Raw genomic sequence first — 27,815 nt, 5'->3', positions numbered from 1 at the left:
CCCATTTGCAGTAATATTTCGAAAAAAAAAATAAACGTATTTTGAACATGTATATTCAAAAATAACAACAGCCACGCATTGTAAAAATTGACAATATCTTTGGGTTTCCAAAGGAATCTCTTGTGAAAGTACAGAGAGTGTTTTTTTCTGCGTGTTCGCCGCACTCGGCGCGGTGGCGCGGTGACGCGGGAGGTGAATACCCCGGTCCGCCCGCGTCGAGCAGCTCGGATCCTGGACCGCGGGCTGCGTGGAGGGGGAAGGAGGAGGAGGCCGTATATACCGGGCGGCGGCGCCGCGGTCGCATCAGACATGTGTGTCGCCGCGACCATGCTGCTGCTCCTAGCCGCCGCCGCCGCCGCCGCCGGTGCAGCCGCAGCCGCCCCTCCGCTCCTCTTCGGTGAGTTCCCCGCGCGCTTCTCCGCCCCCGAGTGCGGAGCCGCGACTCCTGAAGACATTCAGTCTTTCCTTCCACTTAGTGCCCGTTGCGCGAAAAGACTTCCAGACTGGCTGGGCATCGGCTGGGCGAGTTTCCACCAGGTGCATGTCAGCACACCACTCACTACAATCAGGCGCAGGCATTTTTTTTCGCGAATAAATCTGAACGCTTATTAGACTGCAACAAGGTATACCAGCTCCAACGGTTTCTTAGTTGTGATTGGAGGCAGTCTGCGAGAGAAGTCGTTGCCTTATTTGTTTTGAACCACTCAGGACGCATTTGCTTCCGCACCTAATAACTGTGATTGGTGTTGTAAAAATCTACATGGACCTGAAAGAAACCTACCCAATCACGAAACACAGACGATGATGCGGTGTTTTAACTTTCAGCTGGTCTCGGAATATTTTCACGAAATATGCATGCCCCTAACTATAATTAATTATGGAAGCAAACGGGCCTTGAATGGCTCGGCCTAATAAGGCAATGGATTCTCTCGCAGATGGCCGCCAATTACAAGGAAGCAACAGCTGGCGCGGGCATACCTTTTTGCAGTCTAATGGGCCTCCAGACTCTTTATTTCCGTGAAAATTTCCTGCGCCTACATATTACGTTTTATAAAAAAAAACCTCACAGCTTCACGACACCAGTGCTTAAGTACTGCCATCACACCCGATTCAAAGTTAATTTTGACTCGTGTTAGAAGATTAATATACGCACTGAAAGTAAATCTCAAGGAGAGCATCCCACAGTGTCGAATACTTACCTTTATTAATTCGATTTTCACCTTAAATTTTATCTTGGATTTTTTTTTTGCTGTCATCCGTGCATGTGTTTTTCATTCTTCTCGAAGCTGTAGTTACTAATAAACTTTCTATATATATTTTTTTGTATTCACCGCAAATAAGTGCAATTTGCTTGAATTTCTGTTAACTTTTTAATACATATTCAAAAAGTTTTGCATTAGTTTTATCATTTTCCTATATACAGTGCAATTGAATTGTACTTAGCCAAAAGTAACGTAATGAATGAGTCTGAATTTCAACAGGAAACGTCTGCTGCAGGTTCTTTACGAAAAAAAAGTTTGAAAACTTACTTATGCTATCTTAGAACTATTTTATATATTGATTGTAATGATTCCTTTATTCTCCACGAATGATTACACAGGTCTGCGAAAATGTTTTTTGAAAAGTTTTTTGTTAAATGGTTAATATTTGTTTTAATTGTCTTAAAAGTAATAGAAAACGGTATTCATATGTTATATACCACGTCACATTTATCAGATTTAGATGATATAATATTTGAATACGAAAAAGAACAAAAAAAGTTAATAAAATGAATTAGAATGATTTTAGAATATTTTATAAAGTTTTATTGAGTCTTTAGCTATTAACATACAACATTAAGGTATACATGTAGAAAACAATTTATAATAACGTCTTTTTTTTTTAAAAAAGCTGCGTTTTGTTGTTTTCGTTTATGATTTTTTATTTCATCTCTGTGTATCATCCAGCAATAGTCCGCAATCATATTAACGTCCCAACGGCCTTGATATATTCTTTCCATCTATTTATGTCCTGATGAAACCGTTCACCTTGTTCTTCACTGTAGTCGCCTAGATTTTTTGGGAAACAATCAATGCGAGACTTAAAAAAATGAATTTTCAGACTCATATTACAGCCTAAATTTTTATAGGTGTTTAACATTTCCTGGACAATATTTTTGTACGCAGGATCTTTGGTGTTGCCTAGAAACTTAGATACGACATATTCAAAGCCATGCCAGGCATTTCGTTCCAAGGTTGTCATCAGTTTTTCAAATTCTGTATCCCTAATCAGTTTCTTAATATCAGGTCCCGTAAATTATCCCTCTTTCAACTTCGCATCAGATAAGCTAGGGAAACATGCACAAAGATACTTGTAAGTATTTCCATCTTGCGGTAATGCCTTTACGAACTGTTTGATCAAACCAAGTTTGATGTGAAGTGGTGGAAGCAATATTTTTGCTTAACTATTGTATATTGTCCGCAAATATAGCAAAATAAATTTGGATTGTTTTTGCAACTCCAAGGATCCATAGTTACAGTTTTAATAAAACAATCCTTTATTACACGTTTTATTTGCAGTTTAAACCACTATGATTAGTCATAGACTACATAAAACTTTTTTTATATTCTTTTTCTCACATGGGAAAGGCAGGTTAGTAACAATAGACTATAGGATGGTCGGTCATAGAGTATAGAATAGAAATATAGATCATGCTATCAATTTTGTAAAAAAAAACGAACTTACCGATCTAACGAACTATTATATATTTATCTATATGCAAATAGAATGTGACGTGATACGTTAAAACAAAGTTTATATTTGCTATTTACAGACCAACATATACATGTTTGTGATAAATTTATTTAAAAAACTTTTTCATCGCAGTCCTGTGTTATTTACGTGGAAGAATATTATGATTTTTTTAATGAAATACTTTTACGACGGCGTAAAAGTTTACAGTAATTGTAGAATTTTGTTTAGATAAAAATTATCCAGACACTTAGTGCTACATCTTAAATAGTGTCTCCATTATTTGCAATAAACCAGTGGTTCAAAGGCTAGTACACACCTGGGGAAGCATTTTAGACAATAAGTCGTGTGGATTTATATTCATTAATTTTTTTTAGTGGTGGACATAAAGCAGAGGTTTGTCGGCTGTCGTAATCGGCCAGAAGTTTAAGTACACCATCTTCGTAGAACTTTGATGACCCGAGTTTCAAATCCAGCAGATGTCTGATATTTCCCTATGTGCACGGTGTCAGATTACTACTTGACAGATGCACATTTGAGCTGAATTGCATTTGCAAACAAAACACATGAATCGTCACTTACTCCAGTAGATTTTGACCTTGCTAATGACATGTTGTGTCGACGAAGGAACCACGGGCAGCAGACAAGAATCGGTTTACATTCTTTAGGTGGGGGTTTATCTTCCCTTCTTGGGTGGTATGTAACATATTTAGCTACGGCTCGCGTGGTCAATAAACCTGATGTTCTTTCTTGCTTATCGTCGCACCTACATTGTAATGCTATAGGCAGGCACAGGAAAAACTCGTGGGATAAATGGCCTCGACGATTTTCTGCATACTTGGGCAAACGTCGACTGTTCATTGGCTGCTGACTTACGAAGCGTCTTAGCGGGATAAATTGTGATTCGATACTTCATTGACTGATGGGTATCCAGTTGGCCTAGAGTCCTCGGAATTAACAGTGAACCAATATCAGTAGCGTGAAACAAATCCGCGATTTCTTTTCCAGTCTCTAGCTACAGGAGAATGGGGATCATCTATAACGTATTTATGTATACGTATACTAAAAAAAACTACAACGGGACCATAAAGCCGGGAATCACACCAACGCGAGGCGCGCTAACCAATCACGTTTGACGTATCGGCGACGTCAGTGCGGCATTTATGCTTCGAGTTGTCCTAGTACCTCCAATAGTTAATGTTATTTGCAAACCGTTCCCTTAATAGGTTTCCAGTATTAACTGCGCACATCAATAAGCATAATGAAACTAAATAAAGTCCAATTATTTTTCCCGTGATTCAAAAAAAAATTGCTTGAATGAAACATCAATTAAAATATACAATTATACGCCATTTTCCTTATGAATTCTCAGTATTATATCGATAAACGTAAATAATATATATGTTAAAATATACACAGCGATGTGTTGTACAAAGTTACAATATCCTTTTTGTAGTATTGCAAACAATTGCTTGGCAACTGGTTTCTGGGTAAACAGACAAAGTGACGCATGACAGGTCATTACCATATTCCACAGGAGTATCCTTAAGGGGCTCGCCTCGTCAGGGGTGTAATTGTGTTAGTGAGGCGAGATGATAAGCGCGACGCTCGCTGGTGCTTCTAGCACGGTATAGCCTCTAAGCGCAAGGCTCTGAACTGGCGCGCAGTCTTCTCGTCGTCACAAGATAACTGTGAAATTTGAGCGGTGAACGTAACATTATATTGCGGAGAACCGAAGGTGTAATGCAAGTACCTTAAGTGCTCTCAAGAATATGTACCGGTTGTTTTACGTCTAAAAAATTACTCTGAAAACACGCGTTTTAGCCATTTTCACTCTTCTAAAAATACAGTTTAAAAACTTAATCCGAAATCAAAAGTTCTTTTCGGCCCTCAGCGAACTCTTAAATGCTTTTCGTAAGCAGACCCCACTCGGATATCTTGAGTAGTTTTGAAATCGCGTTGTTTTTCCTGAAGCTCTGCGCACCGTATGTGTGCCCGGGTAGGCGGGGCCCTTGAAAGGCCAATCCAGTGTTTCAGGGGCAATACGCAACCCGCGTTAACATCATAAGATTCAATGCTATTTTCATTTTGCTTATAACTAATTAACTAATATAGATTTCGAAATGATGCTTGCTCGATATGTAAGACAACGATGCTCTTATCAAAGCCCCTTTCATCAAAAACGTGCATAAATTATGGTCTTACACTAATCTTTACTAATATGAATAAGTGTATTGTCTAGGTTTGAACCATAATTTATGCACGTTTTTGAAGAAAGGGGCTTCGATAAGAGCATCGTTGTCTTACATATCGAGCAAGCATCATTTCGAAATCTATATTAGTTAATTAGTTATAAGCAAAATGAAAATAGCATTGAATGTTATGAGGTTAACGCGGGTTGCGTAGTGCCCCTGAAACACTGGAGTGGCCTCTTAAGGCGCCGGGCACTTGGGTGCGAGGTGCGAGGTGCGAGGTGCGAGGTCTGGAAGCATGCTGGCGTCAGCCGTTAGGACGGCCGACTTCTCTCGGCGCTCCCGGGCGCTCAATGGGGCACGGCGACGGAGACGGCTCGTTGCACAATAATCGCGGGCCACGGCGACGCCGGAAATAGCGCTGCTGCACATTCCCCCCTCCCTAACCTCCCCTGCTTCTAGCTCGGGTGTTCCGGCAGCGCTCGAGGGCCGCTCTCCACTCCACTTCCCCCCTTCCTTCCCCCACCCTGGCGCTCCTGGCGGCGTGGCCCGGCATCCGGCGACGTCAGACCCGCGTCCGAGCGTGACTTGCGTGCTGGCTGCCGCCTGCAGCTCCCGTGCGTGCGGGAAGCCTACAACACGCGTAGTTTCGGTTCCCTACCACGTTCGTGCAACTTCGGATTTCTCTCAAAAATTGAAATTAAAAAAAATCGAAGGGTTAGGTTTAGGTTAGGTCAGTCACAACATGCTTGTTTTCATCGGAAACTTCTGATTTAGCGGCTGAAGTGGCGTTAATACCAAAACGCAAAACTTCGGAAATCTTCGGAAATTCTCGCAGGGAACCGAAACTACGTGAGTTGTAGGCTTCCCCCGTGCGTGCAGTGAGACCTGCGGAGGGAGCGACCTCACCACCTTCCCACCCCAGCGAGTAGGTGCTGTGCAGAGGCGAACCTTTATACCTTCTCTATACACTATATATGTATCTAAAGAAAAATTATACTATCAGATAAAAATTTTGTAAATTATTTATTTGTATTTTTTTTAGGGTTTAGATCCGGAGAGGGGTGGCGGCAATGGCCCCCACTTGCGCTTGCAAAATCGTAACTGTGTAACTGGAACGACACGCGTTATCCCGTGGGTACTATCTTCGGATCCAGCAGATTTTCGCGCATGATTGTAGCCGTTAAATGTTGCGACTTTAGGAACTTTTTTACATGGTTTTTTCGTTTTATGGTCCACAGAGACAAAAACCATTGCCATCTCAACAATTTGTAAATATATATTTATAAATTAATATATATATATATATATATATATATATATATATATATATAGCTATGCCTGTTGAGACTGAATTCAACCGACCAACTTGTGCTGCAGGTTAATCACGTCAACATATGTTGAAAAAATCAGTACGACTCGCGGTCTAAAGTGCTTCCCAGGGCTGGTACACGTCTTTGAAGTTGAGGCTGAAGAGCATTTTTATTATAAATAATAAAGAAAGTATTTAAGATGAATCACTGAGCGTCTGTGTTTTGTTTTATTGTATGAAATTATACATCCGCTACGAATTTTATCACTGTTGCAAAATTATTTAATTGAAATAATTGGGGGTAATAACACGCCACGAAATATGTGGATAGTTGCTACAATATCCTTAATATGACAAGCCATCCGTATAAAGTTATTTGATCTCTTTAGAATCATACCGCAAACTTTTGTTGAAATTAATTTTTTATCCGACTAACCATGACTGCAAGGATTAAAAAAATTGGGGTTGGAGGACAAAATAATTTATAACTCCGTTATTAGAAACACTATTAAATTCACTTAAAGCATTTGTAAACCATATAAATAATATCTAAAACAATTTTTGATAAAACCAAACATAGCTTCAAAGGGTAGGAAAAACAGGGGTTACGGGGCGCTTACTGAAAAAATCAAACAGAATTTGATTTAACAGATGAAGTTTCAAACCATCAACTAAAAATTGAATCGGGAATTTGAGAAACAACATAAGTCCACATTTTGGCGAAAATGAGTTACCAACAATAACAGTTTGTTGGAGGGTAGTTGTACATGCTAGCAAATAACCACTGAAGTCCACGCAATCATTCCATTGATATAGCCTTCTCTAGTTGCTATGTATTTGAGAAACAACATAAGTCCAGGACTTATGTTGTTTCTCAAATACCCCACTCAAACACCACAAAGCACCAATTTGCTTGATTCCCGTATAGCCATATATTTAATGTGTTAAGAAAGTAGCTGAATCAGAAAAGAAATTTTCAGCGAAAATAAAGGAAATCAGCGAGATAATCAAAGCTGATAAAACGGGTGATTTGGGAGCCATTTGCATAGATTTCATGCAGAATTTACAGTTGCCTTGCACTCCAGTCCAGGAGGTGTTTTACCTTAGACAGTGAACCATTAGTGTTTTCTGCATACATAATCTCAAAGATGGCAATGCAACTTTCTTTGTGTACCATGAGGGAATTGGAACAAAGGGGCTTAATGAGGTATGTTCATTTGTTTTTGAGTTCTTGAATACGTCATTGAAGGGAGTCAAAGAGTTGTACATATTTTCGGATGCGTGCAGCGCACAAAGTAAGAACCATACATTCATCCGAATGTTGTCTGCTTTGACTTCTCTTAAACATTTTAGACATATCGAACATTACTTCCCAATAAGAGGACACTCTTTCCTGCCCTGCGATAGGGATTTCTCAGTACTCCAAGGCAAAATCAAGAAGTACGACAGAGTGTACACCATCAAGGAGAATTTTGAGATAATTGTAGCTTCATCCAGCAAGAGATCCTTCACTGTTGCAGTGGCGTGCCCAGGATTTTGCTTTGGGGGGGGGGGGGTCAGGCAGAAGGCTACGGCCTTTCCGGGGGGCCTGGGAGTATGGAATACCACCCAGCTAGGCGGGGGGTCCGGGGATCCTCCCCCGGGAAAATTTTGAAAAATACGTGTTCAATATTGCTGATTTAGGCGAGTAACAGGCGATTTGCCTAACGGCGGTTTGCCTAAACATGAATTCGTTACGGCGATTCGCCTAAAGTCGTTTCGCCTAAAGGCGTTTTGCCTGACGGCGTTTTGCCTGACGGCGATTTGCCTAACGGCGTTTTGCCTAACGGCGTTTTGCCTAACTGCGATTTGCTTAACGGCGTTTTGCCTAACGGCGTTTTGCCTAACGGCGTTTTGCCTAACGGCGTTTTGCCTAACGGCGTTTTGCCTAACGGCGTTTTGCCTAACGGCGTTTTGCCTAACGGCGTTTTGCCTAACGGCGTTTTGCCTAACGGCGTTTTGCCTAACGGCATTTTGCCTAACGGCGTTTTGCCTAACGGCATTTTGCCTAATGGTGTTTTGCCTAAAATGTTACTATGATGACAAAACCTCGTTTTGCCTAACGGCGTTTTGCCTAACGGCGTTTTTCCTAACGGCGTTTTGCCTAAAATTAGGCAAAACGCCTTTAGGCAAAACGACACATGCCCATTTAGGCTATCTAAAAATACTGGCCGTAACTTCATAAAAGTCAGTTTTATGAAGTCTAAATATTTATTTTTTTCATTTTATGAATTTAATATTAAAAATTTTTTAGCCCCGGGGGGGGGGGGGGGGGGGGGGTGGTCCGGTCCCGTTCGACCCCCCCCCCCCCCAGGCACGCCCCAGCACTGTTGTAATAGCAGATTCCATCAGCATTCTCGACATCAAGCAATGGTGGCCCAAGTATTTTAAGAGGAATGTGCTGTCACAAGAGTCCTATGGAAAATCTGTGCCTAGAGACCAGAAAACAAGATTCAAACCAAGTCAGTTCATGCACTTAAGTTATGCAAGTAACAATGCTGGACTTGTTGTGGCACGACCATTCATTGATTCCCTTTTCAAGCACCATTTTAGGGTTCTAAAATGCACATTTGCTGACCTTGTTCTTCCAAAAAACATGGGGTATCCTGCAGGTTGCATCTCTATCAACCAGAATAAAATAGATGACCTCCGCAAGTTGCAAAACTACTTGCCACACACAGAAGATTGCCAGTCATTCTATAATTAATTATTCTTGTGGCCAACATGAGTAACAGAAGTAACGAAAAACCAGCCTGATGATTAATCACATCAATGTAGACTTTACCGCACATCATCAGCAAATAGTGCATTTTGAAGAGTGACATGTGCATACTTATTTATATTAAAATGTGATCTCTCAATGTTAAAGTTGGTGTAAGTCGCATATACAAAGGTAGATCTAAAAACCTACATCGTATAGACTTTCTCATATCAGCAAGATTAGTGCATTAGGGACTGGATGCATTTATATTCATATAATTATTGGTATTTTTTATGTTCTAAGTAAAATTATAGTATTACTTTGTGTACGCAAATAAATATTATGTTTTGTGGAATATTATGACTACCTTAAATCAAAAATATCACATTTCAGAACAATATATTTTTAGTTTATGTAGGAAATTGAGAAACAACATAAGTCCAGCATTTTTAAATATAGTTTTTTTTTGGGGGGGGGGGGGGGGTTGTAAATACAATATCTTTCTTTTTCACATTAAAGAGAAGTAAATTAACGTTGTAATGTATCCATAGTATCACATATACATATTTTGCCACATGCCATGGACTATTACATTTTATTCACTTTCTGTAAAATCTGTTGTTTGTGACTTATGTTGTTTCTCAAATACTTGATTCAATTGTGGTTTATACTAAAATATTAATGCCTAAATCAAGAGACACTCAGGGCTTCGTCAGACATTCTGTAATTATTTTATCAATTTCATAACAATTTTTTTTTTGTGCAGATGGTACATATCATGCCAAATACAAGTTATTTGAAGAAAAAAATATCAATGGACAATTAAAAACCTGTCACACAAAAACCTAAATTATCAATTTTCAAGTGTAATATTTTGAAAACTACGCTTCTTAAACAACTACAATTTTTAAGCGTTCATGTATATCTCTTTTACATAGAATAAAAATATCTTTGAAATATGGCCTTAAGGTGCAGGTGCAGAAAACAGAAGTTTCACAGTTCAATTTGTTCGTAGCAACGTGATTACTACTCGTACGTCAATAAGAACTGGTTTGGGTTATGAAGACTTCGGTCTTGTGTCTTGTGTTTTGTGTGTTAATGATACACCAAAAGGTAAATAAACGTAGCGTTTTGGTTTACAGTGCATCACAGCTTTACTTATATACCTATATACTTCAAGTAAATTTGGTTGCATTTTACAACGTGCTGACAGTTGCACTCAGGTCAACAAAGCTCGTATCATGCTTGTCCTCTGGATGGAAGCAAGAAGTTAGGGATTCGGTGTGTGACATATTTGCCATGTTAATAATTAAATACTTTCATTTTCCCATCTGCATTTCGGATTTAATTAAGTCTAACGCTAATTTCCTACTTAATTGTTAACATCTTTGTTTAGCAATAATAATTAAATAAGTGTTGTCATTTTTACGATGCTTCCTAGAGATTTATTTTCAAAATATTAAACAAAATAATAGCATTAGCCTCTTTTGCAGCCACGGTTTGTTTTGCAAACTAATGGCTAACCAGAGTGACTTCAACTTTGTCGCGATAGTGCGATAGTGTTTCAGAGACACGGCGATAGAGAGCTTGTATTCTTCTATCGTACTGGGATTGTTTGAAAGCGTATCTGTCAAAGAAGCTACAAGTAATTAATGAACCAACTGCAAGAGTGTTTTGATATGTATATCTCGGTATACGGCATTTGGTGGGAGTAATTTCGTGAATGCGACGGAATTCAGGGAACGGAAATGTGTTACAACTACGGTACCGCTATCTGAGATGAATGGCGTGAACGAAAGTTCAAAGTACAAAGGGAAACTTTATACTAAAGTGTTTAATGATTTTCACCATTTGGACAGTAATTTAATAAAATTCCTTGTTTAAAATCAGGTCCAAATATGGGGTTTAGTATTTTTTTTTTTTTAAGTCTTTTTCGCTTTTATCGGAGCCGTTTCATTATATAGTTTCAAATTTTGGTCTCCTTATCAAATTATTCAATAGTTGACGTAGCTGCTCCAGCAGCGAATTCTAGCAGCGGGTGCGGAAACTAAGTGTGATTCGCGTCAATAAATATAGCATGAAACACAATTTACGTATATTTATCACGCTCATTATTTTAAAGTATTTTACGTAAACATTTAGTGTCCGAGAATCTTATTATAATTTGCAGCATTAGAACACATGAATTTGCTCGTTACCAAAGTTAGATATTACACATCACTGGCGATTACTGAAAGACTCATTCAATTTTTTTTGAAAGCTCGTAAGTTGCACTTTCTTTCATACATTTAGTGTATAAGGCGAATGATAAAACGTGTTAGATTTGTTTGATGGTATGAGCCTATTAAAGTTATATCCAGGAAAAAACGTAACCTGCATTCGTATGAAATACGTCCATGCCAATAATTTTACTGATTGACTTGCAAATTAACGTAAAAAAAGAAAACATTACTTTAAATATTACATACATTATTTGTGTAGGTTAAATTTGCTTTTGTTTGGTCATGTTTAGGGGTTGTAAAGGAAACCATTATATTGTTAAATTCTCACCATAGAGTAAGTTGAACTATTAATATTTTGAAAAATACTAAAACGCTTAGGCGTATTAAGAAGTTCAACAGCGTCATAAATTTCCAAAAAGGTTTTCAAAATCATTTGAAAGAAGCGTTTTATTGAAATTGTAGTACAATATTTCTAGTCCAAATTAATTGCTAAATAAACTTTAAAAATTATCAGACTGACAGGGCATTTATAGCGACACTATTAAGAGCTTCATATATACTGGGACTTAAATATAAAATATTCTGGTCCGACCAAATTTTTAACAACGGGAAACTAACCTGTATAAATGTACATTAAACTCACTTATATAGAGTTAGTTTTATTTATTGAAGTGTTTTCAGATAAATTGTCATGAAAAGGCTTTGTTTTTGCCATTAGCCATTTTACCAATTTTGACGGGTTACTTTTGTATTTCATATCAAAGCGTTGAAATGCACTCAAACCACCTGTATTAATACTTTACTTTCTGTCTTTCATTCCTTCCTTCGCGAAAAATATTCAGTACCACTGGATGGATTAGAGTGAACAGACCGACTGAAATTATGCGAAAATCACAAAGAAAAGTTTCTACAGTTTCAAGCTAAACTATGTTTTCCAAGAAGTGCTCCAAGTTGAAAGTTCAAAATGTTTTGTTGGAGTGCCTGCATCAGTTTTGCAAACAGGAAGAGACACAGTCCAAACACGCCGCAACGTAATCACGCTACTCGCGGTGACAGTTGAAAGCCACTGAGATATAAGGCAGTAGAAATCGTACGTAACCGCTAACGCAAACGCCGCTATGTATGTGTCTCGCGGGAAGAAGCGCATGGAATCTCAAGGTCATGAAGGAAGTGTTGAGAAACTCCGTCGAATTGCGTACTTCACGTCAAGACAAGCTTCTGACGAAAATGTCATCGCCGAGAATAACTTTTACGCACAGCAATAAATTGGTACGGTAACAAAAATTAAAATAGGTGCAGCCTTTTGAAGTGGAACTCCAAGCGTAAATAGCATAGAACAAAATATTAAATAATTCACACACTAAGTCATATAAAACACCACCATGTCTAAGAGATGTGCAGCTGGGAAACGGAATGAGTGTTTCCCGCGAGATGTGTCACGAGGAGTGGGGGTCAGCAGGATTGTGTCGTAGAGGAGTTTTACAAACATATGATAACGAAGCTGTCTCAGCAGAAAACTACTATTAAAATTTTTTTGCAACTTTAGTTGATGAAACGACTTTTTTAAAAGTCATATATATATATATATATATATATATTACTAAATATTAGAAATGTATGTACAATTTTTCACGAATGTAAATTGATTTCAGCGTGACAAAAAAATGCAGCACCATAGCGCAGTTTCACTAACGCTTGCCCGAGAGTATAGAGAGTAGGACGTTCAATATTCCCCCTCCACCTCTCAGTCATCGAACGCTTCACTCATCGTTACGCTCTGATGAGTCATCGCATCGACTTATCCGATCGGCCGTCAAGAAGTTTCATTTAAAAGGAAAATACGCCGTACAAGAAAGTTGTTCCAAGTTCCCTTGTCGTCCTCCCGTCCAATGGTGCCAACACTTATTTTCCTCAGGAGGAAAATAAGACGATACAAACTATTCTACAACTCGTTGAAGTCATACACGCGAGAAAACTGCAGATTTGGACTACTGAGAGCAGTGAAAATTTATTAATTACAAAAGCATGCTTAGTGAATAATGATGACGACTTAGAGCGAAAATGTCTTGTACCAAGACTGTCTGCAATTAATTATAAGTCTCCTTAATATTATGATAAGAAAAATATATATATTTTAGTGTCAATCATGGAAGTTGTCTATTGCGGTATGTTTTTTTCTCATGGACTGAATGAAATACTCAACGAACTTCTATCGCCGATAAGAGACAGTAAGAAAATACGTGTTGCAAACTCAGACATAGTGTACTGAAGCCTGGCAAACAGAAACATTTTCCCGCGGTTAATCGTCATCTCTAGTATTGAATATGCTGCATCCCTGGTTCCGCCACATGCTGATGTTATCATTGCCGTTGGTATGTTAGTTTACTAGATTTACGTCGTAATGTGAAACCGCGTCATGCCTTGCTCTATAATTGGGGCCATGTGTTTTTCGCGAAAAAGATTTCTACACCATCTGCGCGTTAAAACTTTGTAACGTTGTCTGAGTTTCGTGGTTACCTGGGCATTTATGTCAGGTACATGCCTCCTGCCACCACGCCAGTCACAGCCATCCAGTGCGGGAAGCAAACGAGTCCTGAATGGTCCGGCCAAACAGGGCGATGACTTCTCTAGCAGAAGGCCGCAAATTACCATGCGCTGGCATGCATTACTTCAGAATAATGAGAGATCATATTTTTTCGCGAAAAATAAATGCCCACATCTGTGATGCACACGAAACGAAGGCGATTGTAACTAAATATTTTTAAGCTGCCAAACTGACTGGTTTATTTCTCATCATGGTTGAGTTTCGTAGGCGGAACTTCATTCAGAATTTGAGTTCAAGTACCCTTTTACTTACGACCGACGTATGTTTACGAATATGGCAGCTATATCTGAAATGGATGAAACGTGGTGTGCAATTGGTGCTAATTGCGCACTTTCCCAATTCCTTTATTACTGGCATTTTAACAGGCCTACTTGCCTAGGTACGTACATCTTTTTAATAGTACTTAATATATAAATGTTTAACTGTTGCTGATTAGAGAATTTGGTAGTCCTTGTGATAGCTATTCCAGTGAATAAACTACAACGAATGTAATAAAATATACTTAATAAAACTCTTAACACTGACTGATTAATAATGCACAGCTTAAACCGATTGATCTAGAAGCATGAAAATTTGCACAGGAGTTCCTTATATAACGCAGTTGAGCACTAAGAAAGGATTTCTGAAAATTCATCGCCTAAGGGGGATAAATAGGGTATGAAAATTTGGGAAATTCCATCGAGCAAACGGCTAGTACATGTATAAATACCTCAAATATATGTATCTAAATATATAAATATTTTGCTATTGATGGAGTTTGCTCTCAAACCCAAGGATTAAAAAATTCATTAATCATAGAAAGACTTAATTGTTATAAATATGTGAAACGTTTGTATATGGATAAATATTACAAACTTTAAAACATTTAAATAAATCTGCAACACCTTAAAATACACGGTAATTAAGTTCAGAAAGTATGCTAAAATATTTAAGATTAACTCAAGTGAGTGATGATTGGAAATAATTTTGGAGAAAATTAATTTTTCTTGATTGAAAAATTAAAAATATTTATTTGACACAGTAACATGTATTAGAACTTGCCCGAAATTTATAATAAGCAATATCATAATATTGAAAAAAAAAAGACTTAAAATAATTAAAATGATGAAATAAGATTGAAATAAAATCAAGTAAGCACGAGAGATACCTCCCACAAATAAAAGACAGGTTAAAAAAAGGAGCTAAATATAGAAAAACCTATCAACTATACTCAACCATGAAAATTAAAATCATAAAGGAGTGTCGGTTAACACTACCACAGCGACTCAGCTCAACCTTGAAAGACAAGAAAGTCTATCAGACAACGGCCGCAGAGGCCTGCTATCGGCATGATCTTGCAAGATGGCGGTCGTAATGAGCCGTGGCTGTGAGAGTCATGGCTGGAAAGTCGCCAGACACCAGACCACCAGTGTGTGCTGGGCTCTGCGGAGGAACAGAAGGGACCAACGTGAATGCTGCCACGCGATCTCCTTTCAAACAATTTTAAGTTTATTATTCATATTCTCTTTAGCACTTTCAGCCACAATTTGTGATTTCCTAAGATCATTTTAATTCTTCTTATTTTAACTTAACTATTTTAAAATATTATATGTGGTAATGATCTTAAGCTCTAATTATAATACATATTAATATATAATTTAATGGTATAACATGTAATTGAATATAACATTTAATATTTTTCATAACCCTTGAATTTAGGCTATACCACGACCCACACATTCAAAGTTTAAAAAATCATTTCTAATTGAGATATAAGTTGTCCACTTCAGTAGATGAATAGAAGGAAAAGGGTCAAGTTCCTCCAGTTCATTCGTTGCCATCGTGTAGGTGGTGCAGTAGCTAACATGAACACAGTTGGAATCAATTTCTTGACGTTCATATCTTCTTGTCCTGTGATGCACCCACTAAGGTTGACAACGCACCAGTAGGACCTCCGAGAATGATGTTGAAAAGGGAAGGGGGGGTAGACTGAAAAATCTCCACGGGGGTCACAGTTGAGTTTCGAGGCTTTTTTTTTTAATGATTGGTTCACCCCGATACGAATGAAATAATGAAACTTTATGATAGTGAAACTACCGTGAAATATATTTGGTCATAGTATAAAATAATCACAATTTTTAAAATATCTAAGAAAGCTGGCATTACGCTGATTGTAATACATGTTCTCCTTCTAAATTCCCAATTGTCTTAAGAGTAGAGAGGTAGAACGCGCGCTTGGTAACCTCAAGGGGCTAAGTTCAAATCTCGTCACTGGGTGTTTTAAACATTTTTAACAACATAATATATTAATATAATGATATTGAATCAGCTCACTAATGTTAAAGTTTCTTTGTAATAAGTATTTACAGACTGATCTCAGTCGTTTAGGCAAAAACAAATAAGCAAACATATACTTGGTTTTACAGTATATCTTTTAAAATGTTTCAAGTTAGTATTTTAGTAATGCCATAGAACTATAACTTCTAACGTGTGCGGAAACTTTTTAGTATTAACTGTTTAGTGAATTTTAAGAAGTGGGCAATATTTTAATAAATTTACTGTCGAAAATCAGGTCCAAAGTAGGTGTTTCATCGGAGCCGTTTATATTCGTTTAATGTTTCAAGTATTTTCGTGCTAATAATTGCTATCTGCGTTTGATGGTGGCAAACAACGTTTACGATTCAGGCAGTGAATTATAGCGGCAGGCGCAGATTGCGTGTGTGAAACGCATCCAGAAGTGTTGATATTTGAAAAGCGACTATTTTAATTATCAGTTTATTTATCACGCTCGGCATAATTTTAAAAGATTTCCGCATTAAATTTCGTGTCCGAGCTTCGTATTATAAGTTAATTTGCAGCATAAACAACACGAAAACAAATGAGTTCACTCGTTAACGAGATGTTTACGCATCACTGGCGAGTACTGAAAAACTCGCTCTTTTTATTTTTATTTTATTTTTAACGCTGCTGTACCTCGCTCTGTTCAAAACTGGTAAAATTATGTGAAATTCACTCGTAGGTATTCCGGTCTTTTTGTATCTGCTGAGGGAGACATGAGCAGCTTGTCTCGTCTCCCTGCACTCGGGATCCCGTGCGTCGCGAGACGGACGCTCCAGCGCCGACAGGGGAGGCCGCGAGCAGTGGAGCGGCGCTGGAGAGGACTGTTGACGGTTCACTGTTGGCTGTTGAATGTTGACAGCTCGACCAAGCTGGAGCCGCGCTGACGCCAGGGTCCATTTTTAAACTGCGCCTCGCGGGCATGTGCCTGCCCTTCCCATGACGTCAGAGTCCATCTGGGAGTGATTGGCGCAGTGACGCCATCTTTATGGTTCGTAACTGTTTTGTACGCACGTATATAAAAGCCAGGAGGTGGCAGTGCAAGCATTACTACATGGATACTGCATGAAGTTTTTTTTTAATTTCTTCCAGCTGAAGTGTCTGCGCCTTGTTTGCGGGACAATGAAAAAAAAAGTGTGAGAAGCGCAAACACGTTCGCAAGAGGAGGGGATGAAGGGCTATTACACTCAGAAATCATAATATATCATTAAAAAAATCTAACATTCTCACAAACAAACAAAAAACAATTTGAAAACAAACAGCAGGCAAAGAGGTTTTATCCCCCACCCCTCCTTTTTGGAAATGAAATCCTGCATACGTTCTTGGTGAAGTGTTATGTATGTTTGCATTGGTGGAACAGTTATAAAGGTCTTAATTTCATGGTCAAGCACCACTTCCGCAATGTTTTGGGTGTTGCAAATTTGGCGATGGTGTGGTGAAACGTGACTATAGCTACGTCACAGCATCTCCTGAAGTATTCCTAACTGGATGACAAGAGCATTATGATGACATCTGGAAGTGTTGCGTTTACAGCAAACATGATTCATAACAAATATAAGTTTGAAGACAGTCGTACTTCTGCGGCGTTCTCTTTAGTTTTCACTTACGACTATAGTCGCCGCACGGTAAGTTCATACTTTTAGGAAGCCCTGCTTCAAGCTGGGATCTATTTTCAAGGTTACTATGTATCCTTCCGCCAAATATCAACAATAACATTGCCATGTGGAAAACCAAGTGACTACCACATGGCAATGTTTTGGTTGGGTAACTGTCAAATAGGGATGTAATTAATGGATAATAAAATTACACTGCAATTTTTATAATTGGTTAAATGTCAGTAGAAAATGTCATAACACCATGTTTAATAATTCAAATATTAAATATAAAAAAATCTAAGCAAATTTTTATATTTTAGAGTTTAAACCCAGCGTGGTGCTGTGTCTTCACATAATATCTATAAAAATTGATGTTAAGTTTTACTAAAGAAATGTTGCTGCTTCGAGATTACTGTATCACACAGTGCTATGGTTAAAAGCATGAAAATTATGTGAGTATCATTTATGAAGAATTTAACTTTAAGAAATTATTCAGTACGAGGTAGCTATGTAAACTGTTAGTTTCCTAAAGCCGTGAGTGCCAGGCACATCACTGCCATTACATCGAGAGGTCATTTGTGAATGGAAAATAACAAGTTAGTAACACTTTTCTGGCACTACGAACCGAGTTAAGTATCGGTTAAAGGTTATGGCTAACCAACATTTTTTTTTGTAATTAGAGGCATTATTTTCTATCAAGCAGAATAAATTTTTAATTCAAATTCTAAGTTATACATTAAACATTTCTGTAAGTGTGTATTTTTATGTGTCTATGTGGTTTGTCTCATATAAAAATTAAAAACTATATCACTTAAGTATGTACAATGCAGAAAAGAAATTGTTGCCATAAAAAACTTAATTTAAGAATCTGTAATTAAATAAATATATTAAATAAATCGAAACTCAGCAATAAATTATCACTACCATCAATATTATGTCATATCCTGTAATGAAACTAATGTTTAAGAATCACATATAAACACAGCAGAGAAATTACATATCACTAAACACGTTATCCAGAACACCTGTAATTAAAAAGCATACATTAGCACATTTACCCTGAGCATATGTAATTAAAAACATGAAATTTTAACTAACATACACTTTTTCGTTTTCACGTTACCATTTATCATGATAGTTTATGATAGGAACTGCTGTGTATATGTAAATTTTTTTACTTGTTCATCATCCATAAGTCTTATATCCTTGAGTTGTTACTCTGTGTAGGATCTACAAATTGAATATAAAATAAAAATAAAAGTACTCAAATTGGGATGTATAAAATGCAGTAGGAATGAATAGTATTTGTTGACAAGAGCAAAACACTTATGAATATGCTATCATGACAGAACAACAGTTACTATCAAAACTGTTTACACTGCAAGGGTTACTATTGTGAGGATAATTTTCTTAATGTATTATATTCATTATGCAATGATCTATAGGCCTAATGTATGTATATCTAATTCAAAACATTTTATTACTCAGGTTCATGAAATATATGTGCAATTGGCTTATAATTTAAATGTATGTGTATATTTATCCTCAAACATATGATTTATTTTGTTCATTGTACTGAAAACTACTTTTAAGTGAGCCTACGTGCTGAAAAAATGAAGGTTTAATAATAACAAACAAACAATACAAAAACATTCCATATAGAAGTTACACTGGTGACTTACATGTATGCAAAGTAACTGTGACAAAGTATGTATTAACCCATGCAAAAAATAAATTCCAAGGACATTATAAAAAAATTAATCTTAGATTTTAAAATAATGCAAAAAAGCCTACATATTATATCGTACACTAGAATTGATACTGTAATAAAACTCATGAAGTTATCAGTATTTTTATCAAAAATCTACTAATAGTGTGTGTACTAGCCAAAAAGAATTAGCTACCAACTACATTGTAAAAATTCCTACCTACGCAAACTCAAATGGATCATTAAATGCAGCTTAGAAGCAATAATTTAAATAAAAATTATCATACCGATTTTATAATCTCTAATGTTTACCAAACATACGGGTATTTTTCGCAAAACAAAAGATTATAATAATTTTCAGAAAGACTGCACTAAAATGTAAACACAATTATACATTTTTTACTTGAATTAAATTAATAATATACATTAATTGCTATTTTTTAGTTCGTGAACCTCCTCCTCCTCCTTGATGTTGTGGGTTGAAAATGCTTACAAATGAAAGAAAACGCTACGCATTGTTTACACAATTATGTTTACAGTATTTAATTGTAGGCCTATACTGACCTCTAGGGACCTATGTATTATTTAATGTGCTGTCTTGAACAGCCCTGCAACCTTTTCCACGGGTGCACAGCAAATAAATCCATTACCTAATATATAACCGAAAATATAAGAACGTGTCTGTTTGTAATTTGCCCGACATTCAAAACAAGAAAGCTGCGAGGAAGGTACTTTTACACTATTTTATAAACACGCCCCAACCTAACGGAACGTTTTCACGCACATACTTTCATAACGTGTTAATTAGTCACTCACTTTTTCACGGTCGTGACGATTAAGACAACCCTTTAAAATTAGAAAATTAATTAGTACACAAATACACTGGATGTTTTCGGAAAATCAGAAGTCTTTTGAGCAAACAAGCGTTCAACATGGCTCGGGCCGACACACAGTTACGTAGGTGATTCATCCGCAACAGCTTGCAACGTCATCTGTAAACAAAATAACTTAACTTTCGTATATATTAAACAATATTACTCCAGGATCTGGAAATAAACATATGTGAAACATTTTAAGCAATATTTATCGTTATTTCAGCTGTTCAAAATTACATACTAAGGAACTATTTCTTCAAGTGTGTAGCCAACGTAACGATAAATATCGTTGCCACGCGTGTTTAAAAACTTACATATAAAATTAACAAATACAAATTATTTCAGTATTCATACACACGTACGGAAACGTAATAGCTTGATAAATTATGTCGTCCTATTTTGTTTATTTATTTGTCAAACAAATTGCACAATAGTAAACCAAATATTCTTAGTTCCATTTTTCAACAGTTCTTCCCAAAAGTACGAACTTACCGTGCGGCGACTATATCTGTCAGCACTACGGGATGTGAAAGACGGCTCTTTTCACGTTCAAATGATCAGTTGTAGGAGTCTGTTACGTGTCTGAATTACTTGAAATATTTGTTTTAAGGGCCTCGCCGCCTACTTGTGCACACATAGGTGTGCAGAGCCTCAGATGAAACTACGCGGTTTGAAAACCGCTCAAGATATCCGAGTGGGGTATGTTTACAAAGAAAACGCATGTAAGAATACGGTAAGGGCAGATGGGTAGTTCTGTTCCAGTATTTAGTATTTAAATTGTATTTTAAAAGAGGGAAAACGTGTTTTAAGAATAATTTTTGGGCATGGAATATCGGGTACAGATTCTTGAGAGGGACTTGCATTACATCTTTCTCTTTATTTCTCCGCCATAAAATGTTGTGTTTACCACTCATATCTCATAGCTACCCTATGTATGACGAGAAAATTACGCGCCAGTTTACAGCCTTGCGCTTAGAGGTGACACCGCGCTAGAAGCACCCGCGAGCGTCGCTCTTATATCCCACCTCGCTAACACAAATACGCCCCTGACTAGGCGGGACTCTTGAAATCTCACCGACAAGAAATAAATCAGACGCGAACAAATTACGCCATCATAAATGAAGTAAATTGGAAAGGATATCGACCAGGGCTTATCTACGATAAGGCATCATCTCAGCTTTGGGCTGGAGTGGTTTCAGAAACGACGGAAAACACGAAACCAAAACGACTGGACCGGTATTCCCACAAGATATTTCCCGAACGCGCGTCTAATGTTTCCCATCGCGCCACCAATATTGGTCCAAATAACATCGTTAATGTAACAACAAGCAACTTAAGCTCTCCATACCAGAATGCACCTAAAATTAAGTTAATCGGTTTCCTGGCACCATTAAAAAAGGTTTTATAAGACTTTCACTCAGAATATAACGTTCCCGATGTGCTGCAACATAACAAATATTTACTAAAACACGAGGCAATGAACACTTTAATTCTTTTCTAAGGTGACATTTTTAACATTAAAAAAAACGTTCAAATATAATCGAAGCAATTGTAAAAGGTAAAGATAATAATTTTCCGTTGCACGGATGTGCATAGAAAAGGACTCCCATCTACTGAATATCAGCTCAATGCTCGTAGAACTATTGAGCTACGCCATAGGGTTGGAGCGAAAACCTTCGGCGCTAACCAATGCACGATGTGACGCTTTCAGAGACTGATGATGCTGTTGATCACGTAGGAAGCTACGTAGTAAAAAAAATACCATTGTCCTAACGTCGAACTACTTGGAAATATAATAAATATATCAAACAGGTGTGTCATGGCGGAATTCGTTTGCACTAATTTTATAGTTTGTACGGCCAAGTGTTTGATAATTTGCAGATTAAAGTATGATCTGCGTTATATCCAAACCGTACATTTAGTCATAACAACGAAAGCGAGTGTCGGTTTTTGCAAACAAATGCACATGCCATCTGTTTTACGTGAGCTGATTTTGAGAGCCGTAGCGATGCCGAAGGGCAAGGACGTGTTCGTGTCGTAACTTGTGTGCGGGCGCTCCAGGGGCCGAGTATTCCCAAGGACACCGCAGGTCCCACCGCGGTAACCTTGCACAGAGTGTCCGCCGGTCCAAGCACCGCAGTTCTCGTCACCCGCTCTGCTGGGGGTTCAATCAAAGATGGCGCTCCGACACTGTTTCATCCCTAGCCACCAGTCGCGACACAGCGCAGCGCAGAGCCACCGTTGAGAGTTTCTGATGTGTGCACATCTCAGCTCTCGGCATACGGCATTTGCCAAGAGTAATCGAGTGAATGGAACGGAAGTCGATTGGAACGGAAACGTGTAAACACGGTGGTGATATCTGCGGAAGTCTCAGAAATCTCGAAACTATGGTGGACCCACGCGATTCTTCCGTATGTATTAACTTTCGTGGACATCGGGGGGAGAACATAGCGTATTGGTGTGCAAACTAATCTTTATAATAGTACAACTATCCTTTAACAATATATTGTTTCAGCTCAATAAGGTTACCGTTTGTTTTTAGGAATTATTTACAGACTGATGTAAGTCGTTTAAGCAATAACAAATATTACGTATATATACTTGGTATTATAATATGCGTTTTAAAATGTTCCAGGTTAAATATGTTTTAATGTATCTATTTCTGCAACTTTCAATTTGAAAAATAAATAAAAGAGAGCGACGTGTTCCTAATGATTTTGAGAACCAATAAAATGTTTGTTCCAAACACGATTCTCCTGGCTAATAAATTATAGGTATTATAGGCATTATTTAAAAGAATTCTACGTTACCAAGTTTCGTATTATAAGTTTATTTTCAGCATGAGAACACATGAATTTGCTCGTTACCGAGGTTGTTAGATGTTTACACATCACTGGCGAATACTGAGAGACTCGCTCACAACTTTTATTTTATTTCTTTGGGCACACGGGGCAGTATAACGTTGCGTTATCTTCATACTAGGCGATGTGGAAGAGGTCGCAGGAACGGTCGGATAACTGCCATTCGCCTCCCACCAAAGCAATCCGGCTGGGAAACATTTACGTGGACTGGAGGGGTTTTCTCGGCGCACTCCTGTTTCCCCCCCAATCCGTTAAGGGGGAAGTATGCTACATTAATTTAACTCGAATATATGTCAGTTTATAACAGTTATATTTTTTACTATCGTCCTAATTAAATGTTTTTATGAACCTAAAGACAAATTTTTATGTATGTACTGCAAGCATTAAATAATGTGGTATACAGTTTTGGGGTAGCCAATTCGTAATGTTAGAGGGCAGATGATCTGAATTATTTGCGTTGAAAATGCATATATGTATGTCGTCACGTTTTTTGAAAAATTACGTACTATCCAAATTGCGATGTGTTAAAAATGAAATGACCTAAAACAAATATATTTATTTACCATCCAAGTAGAATAAAAAAAAAATATTTGTAATGGTGGAAACATTATGTGGTGGCAGATGAGGTGTTTGTCAGGAAATGTTTTCTGTTTGGTCGGTTTGAAAATCAAAAGGGCTGCCAAGATGAGTTCTCGCCCCGGGCGGACACCAGTCTAGTTAACGTATCTGCGTGCGACGCACGGCTCACGGACCCTCCCTGCTGCACGCACTCCCTGCGAACACTGGAGGCGTCTCTGATGACGGGAGCAGGGGTCAGTTCCCGAGAAGTCGCAGGAAGCTTGCTGTGTTCGTCTGTGCTGTAGTCGTTGTGTTGTCCAGATTATCTGTTTGGTATCATCGTTGCGTTCGTCTGTTTGTCGTGTCGTTTAACGTTGTTGTTTGTATTAACTGTTTTTGTCGCAACTTTCCTGTCGCTGTCAGCACACTGTGTTCGTCTGTGCTGTAATTTATTAATTTATCACTTTTTTTTTTGACAAAATGTCTTCCACGGAATGCACTGGGATGTCTAGGCATTTGGCATTTGATATCAGCTGGTTTTGTTTTGTACGCTGTATTTATTTATATTTGTTATCAACTATTGAGTTTTTTCTGTGACTTTCAGTGTAAACCTGGATATTGTTTTAAAACAACAATCGTATAATTAAAATAAAGAAAAAAAGGGCTAAGTTCGCGGTACCACATAGTCACTCAAATAGCAAAAGTTCGTAAGTCTAAAAGATGCACAAGACTTTATGTAGTTACAACAATCGCAAAACCACGAAACCTTCTGACCTTCGGCTATTGGATCGGCTGGTGAAATGAGAGAATTTGCTACCAGGTGTAAATCACGAAATTTCACCTATAGCAACGATAGAAGCAAAAAGAAAAATAATTTTTGACTTACGTACTTTTGTTTCTGCAGCACTGTACTGACACAAAAGTTTTTTTTACTGATATCTTGTAGACTTACGGTACCTATACCAAATATGGTCACTTAATGGTCGGTTTCATCTTATTATTTTTAAAGCTTTTATTTATTTATATTATTTTAGAGCTGTTTCTCTTAAGTAAGTGCGTTACCTTCCTTGTAGTTGTTATTATGTCACATATATTTTCGACAGATATTCACAATGTAATATTACACTTAGTAAATATCTGTTAATAATACATATATACAACATAAATAGCCCTAAAATAAACGCAATTACGAGAAAACGAAAAGAAAAAACCCAGTGTGGCGTGAAAGTCCGAGCATTCAATAATTAAATGAAATATTCACACAATTGACAAACACACCTATGACATAGTGATGTACACAATCGAGAACAGTTTGTAACGGCCTCGCGTGGTTGCGAGTATCTTCAGTGAAATGGTGGCTACGCTGTTAGAGATGCCAGTAAATGTACAGAATTTTCTATTGAGAATAAACCTTAAACTAAAGAAGTATTCTTCGCAGATACATTGAACTGGATCTTTGCATATATCACACCATATTCTTACTTGAGATCTTTGTCGTGAACAGGATAAACGTGCTCGTGGAAGTTTGGACAGTGATCTTGGATGAAGCTTCTTTACAACCGTTACTATAGACTCACCGGAGCGTAACGAACAGTGCAACGCGGAGAAGAGGGGCGCTCGATGACGGAAAGGGGGAGGAAGGTTGACGAACAAAGTAGAGAGTCAGTCAACGGAGAGACTTTGCATGTTTGTTATCGTCATTTTCGTTACAGTTGTGAACCTCCACCGTGTAGGAGGCGTGAAATTTCGCTTTTAACACGCGTGACGGCCACGCAACTATGTTTTTTTGTTTTGTTATTGTTTTAGAGTAAATAATGTTTCGTTAATACTCTAATATGATGCTTTTTGAGTTAATTTTTGAAGAAATGGATCTCAGCACATGCACATTTACGAATATCCTTGGGTAATTATTTGTAAGATGAGTTGCTGGTAGACTCAAGGTTGATGTCTGATAGTGTAGTAATAACGGGGCCCTGTCCGGCGCTGTCTCCTTGCGCTGTAATTTTTTTTTGTAAATGGAACATAAATATTCATGTGGAATTACAAATTGTAAACTTTTACATGAAAACAATTGTATCACTACAAAATAGTGTTCGGATTCTTAACCGGGCATTTATGCTTTGTGTTGTCCCGCAGTACCTCCGATGGTTAAAGTTATCTGTAAACCATTTCTCGGATAGTTTTCCAGCATTCACTGCGATCATTAATAAGCATGATAAAACCAAATAAACTCTAGTTGTTGAATATTATATTGTTTTTCCATGGTTTGAAAAAATATCTATATAAATGAAATATCGATTAAAATATAATTTTTTTTAATGGGGGACCCCCTCCCCTCCAGGGGGTCCACCCCGCCAAAAAATGCCTCTTTATTTGAAAAAGAGAGTGTACAAAATATTTACATGGAGGGAAAAATCTGAATACAATAAAAAGAAAAAGAAAAGATATTTACAATAAATTACATGGCACTGGGCCCCTTCAAACAAAAGAGTCCTTGGGGGCTGGTGGTGATGTGTGGTGTCTAGTTGTTTGTTGGCGGTGATGAAGATGATGAACTGCGCCAATTTTCGTAAGCAATATGTCGATAAAGGTATTTTATTCATGCAAAAATAGCCATAGCAATGTGTTGCAATACCTGTATGTTTGTTTCCCCTCGCGGTGCTGCAGAGGGCGACCGCTGCCAGACCCGCGGCGGCCAGCAGGGCGAGTGCCGGCTGTTCGAGTCGTGCCGCTCCGCGCTCGAGGACTTCCAGCAGAGGTCGCTGGAGCCGCGGCGCTGCAGCTTCAAGGGCAGCCGGGTGGTGGTGTGCTGCGCCGACCCCGTGCCGCGCCTGTCGCCCAGCCAGGAGGGTGAGCGCCGGCTGCCCTTCGTTACTAACCTAGCTGGACACCGAGGCACCTCTCACACGATCCAAAAAAAGTCGCCTGGTTGACGCTAAAACTAGTTCACTGCCGCGTGAAGACGCTTTTTTTTTGGGCTGGTATCACACCTGGAAACTTGCGGAATCAACTTCTCTTACCAACGGGAGTTCAGTACGATGTTATAACCCGAGAGAGCAGGAACACTTCTTGAGCTTGCTCTTCTGGGGCAGTAAAAGGACCGGCATAGCATTTTCGTACCACTTCTCGCCAATCTTCACTCCTTTTGATTTTATCGCTGTATCCCTCACACCTCATATCCCATATTGCAGGACTAACTACTATAAACTGCTTCATCACGACCTCGGTGGACTCAAATAGGCGACTTGAGTGAATGACGAATGCCGAGTAGTGTCTTTTCTGTTGAGTCTACTAGCTTGTCGGGAACACGCCAGAGCGGTCGAGTTGACTGCATTGGAGCAATTCCCAATCAATTTGTTACACCGCCACACTCCTCGACATCCGCCCATTAAACTGGTGGGATCAACTAATCGCCTCGTCTGAAAGGTGTCTCAGTGTAATTGGGAGAGGCCTAAGCGTGGCTCAGGCCGAAGAATATACGCATTTTCATGCAGGAAAGGTAGCACGCATCATGTGATAGGAGGGAATTAGCCAGCCAGGACTAGCTCTCATATCTTAACTCTAGACTGGGCCTAGGTAGAACCTGCATAGACGCAGGGAAAACCAGGGGCTCAGTCATGAATTGAGCAAGCAGGTTGGTTACAGGAGAAAGAAGGATGGTCCAGGTAGAAAAGTTGATCGCGGCAGAAAAGGAATTACCAAGCAAGGGGCGGGAACTTGGATGCTGCGTCCACATTGGTTTCGGGTAGTACGGGATTTTCGGGGGGCGACTTTCGTAGTTTCCCACCCGGTCGCCAGCCGGCCTAGACTTGAAACTAAGAAGGGGATGGCCAGTGCCACCCGCTCCTCCGCATGCCTGTCCCAGGCACGCCGGGGAGATCCCTCAGATCAGCGACCACCTTTCAAGTGGAACATTGGAGTGTGAAGTTTCACTTGGAACGAGTGTGGCGGCCACGCAACCATTTCTGTCGTTGTTGTAGGACTAACAAACTTTTAAAGGTTTCTTTGAAACTCGTGTGTGATACTTGTAAGTTCATGTTTAATGCGAGTAACCTCGGTACTTGTACATTTACGAAGACATTCATAAGCTTAAAAAGTAAC

The 27,815-nt window shown here is 38.5% G+C and overlaps 1 protein-coding gene across 1 annotated transcript in view; it reads left to right on the top strand.

Annotated features, from left to right (window-relative positions):
- The first annotated feature begins 308 nt into the window (after positions 1-308).
- Positions 309-27,815, top strand: part of LOC134530896 (serine protease snake-like) — a 55,849-nt gene continuing 28,342 nt past the window's right edge. The window contains exons 1-2 of the mRNA XM_063366185.1: positions 309-397; positions 26,382-26,564. Of these exons, the coding sequence (XP_063222255.1) occupies positions 310-397; positions 26,382-26,564 (271 nt within the window). The 5' untranslated portion in view covers position 309. The remainder of the gene's footprint in view (positions 398-26,381; positions 26,565-27,815) is intronic.

Source organism: Bacillus rossius, chromosome 3 (genome assembly GCF_032445375.1).
Source record: "Bacillus rossius redtenbacheri isolate Brsri chromosome 3, Brsri_v3, whole genome shotgun sequence".
NCBI lineage: Eukaryota > Metazoa > Arthropoda > Insecta > Phasmatodea > Bacillidae > Bacillus > Bacillus rossius.
This window is presented reverse-complemented; position numbering and strand designations above follow the sequence as displayed.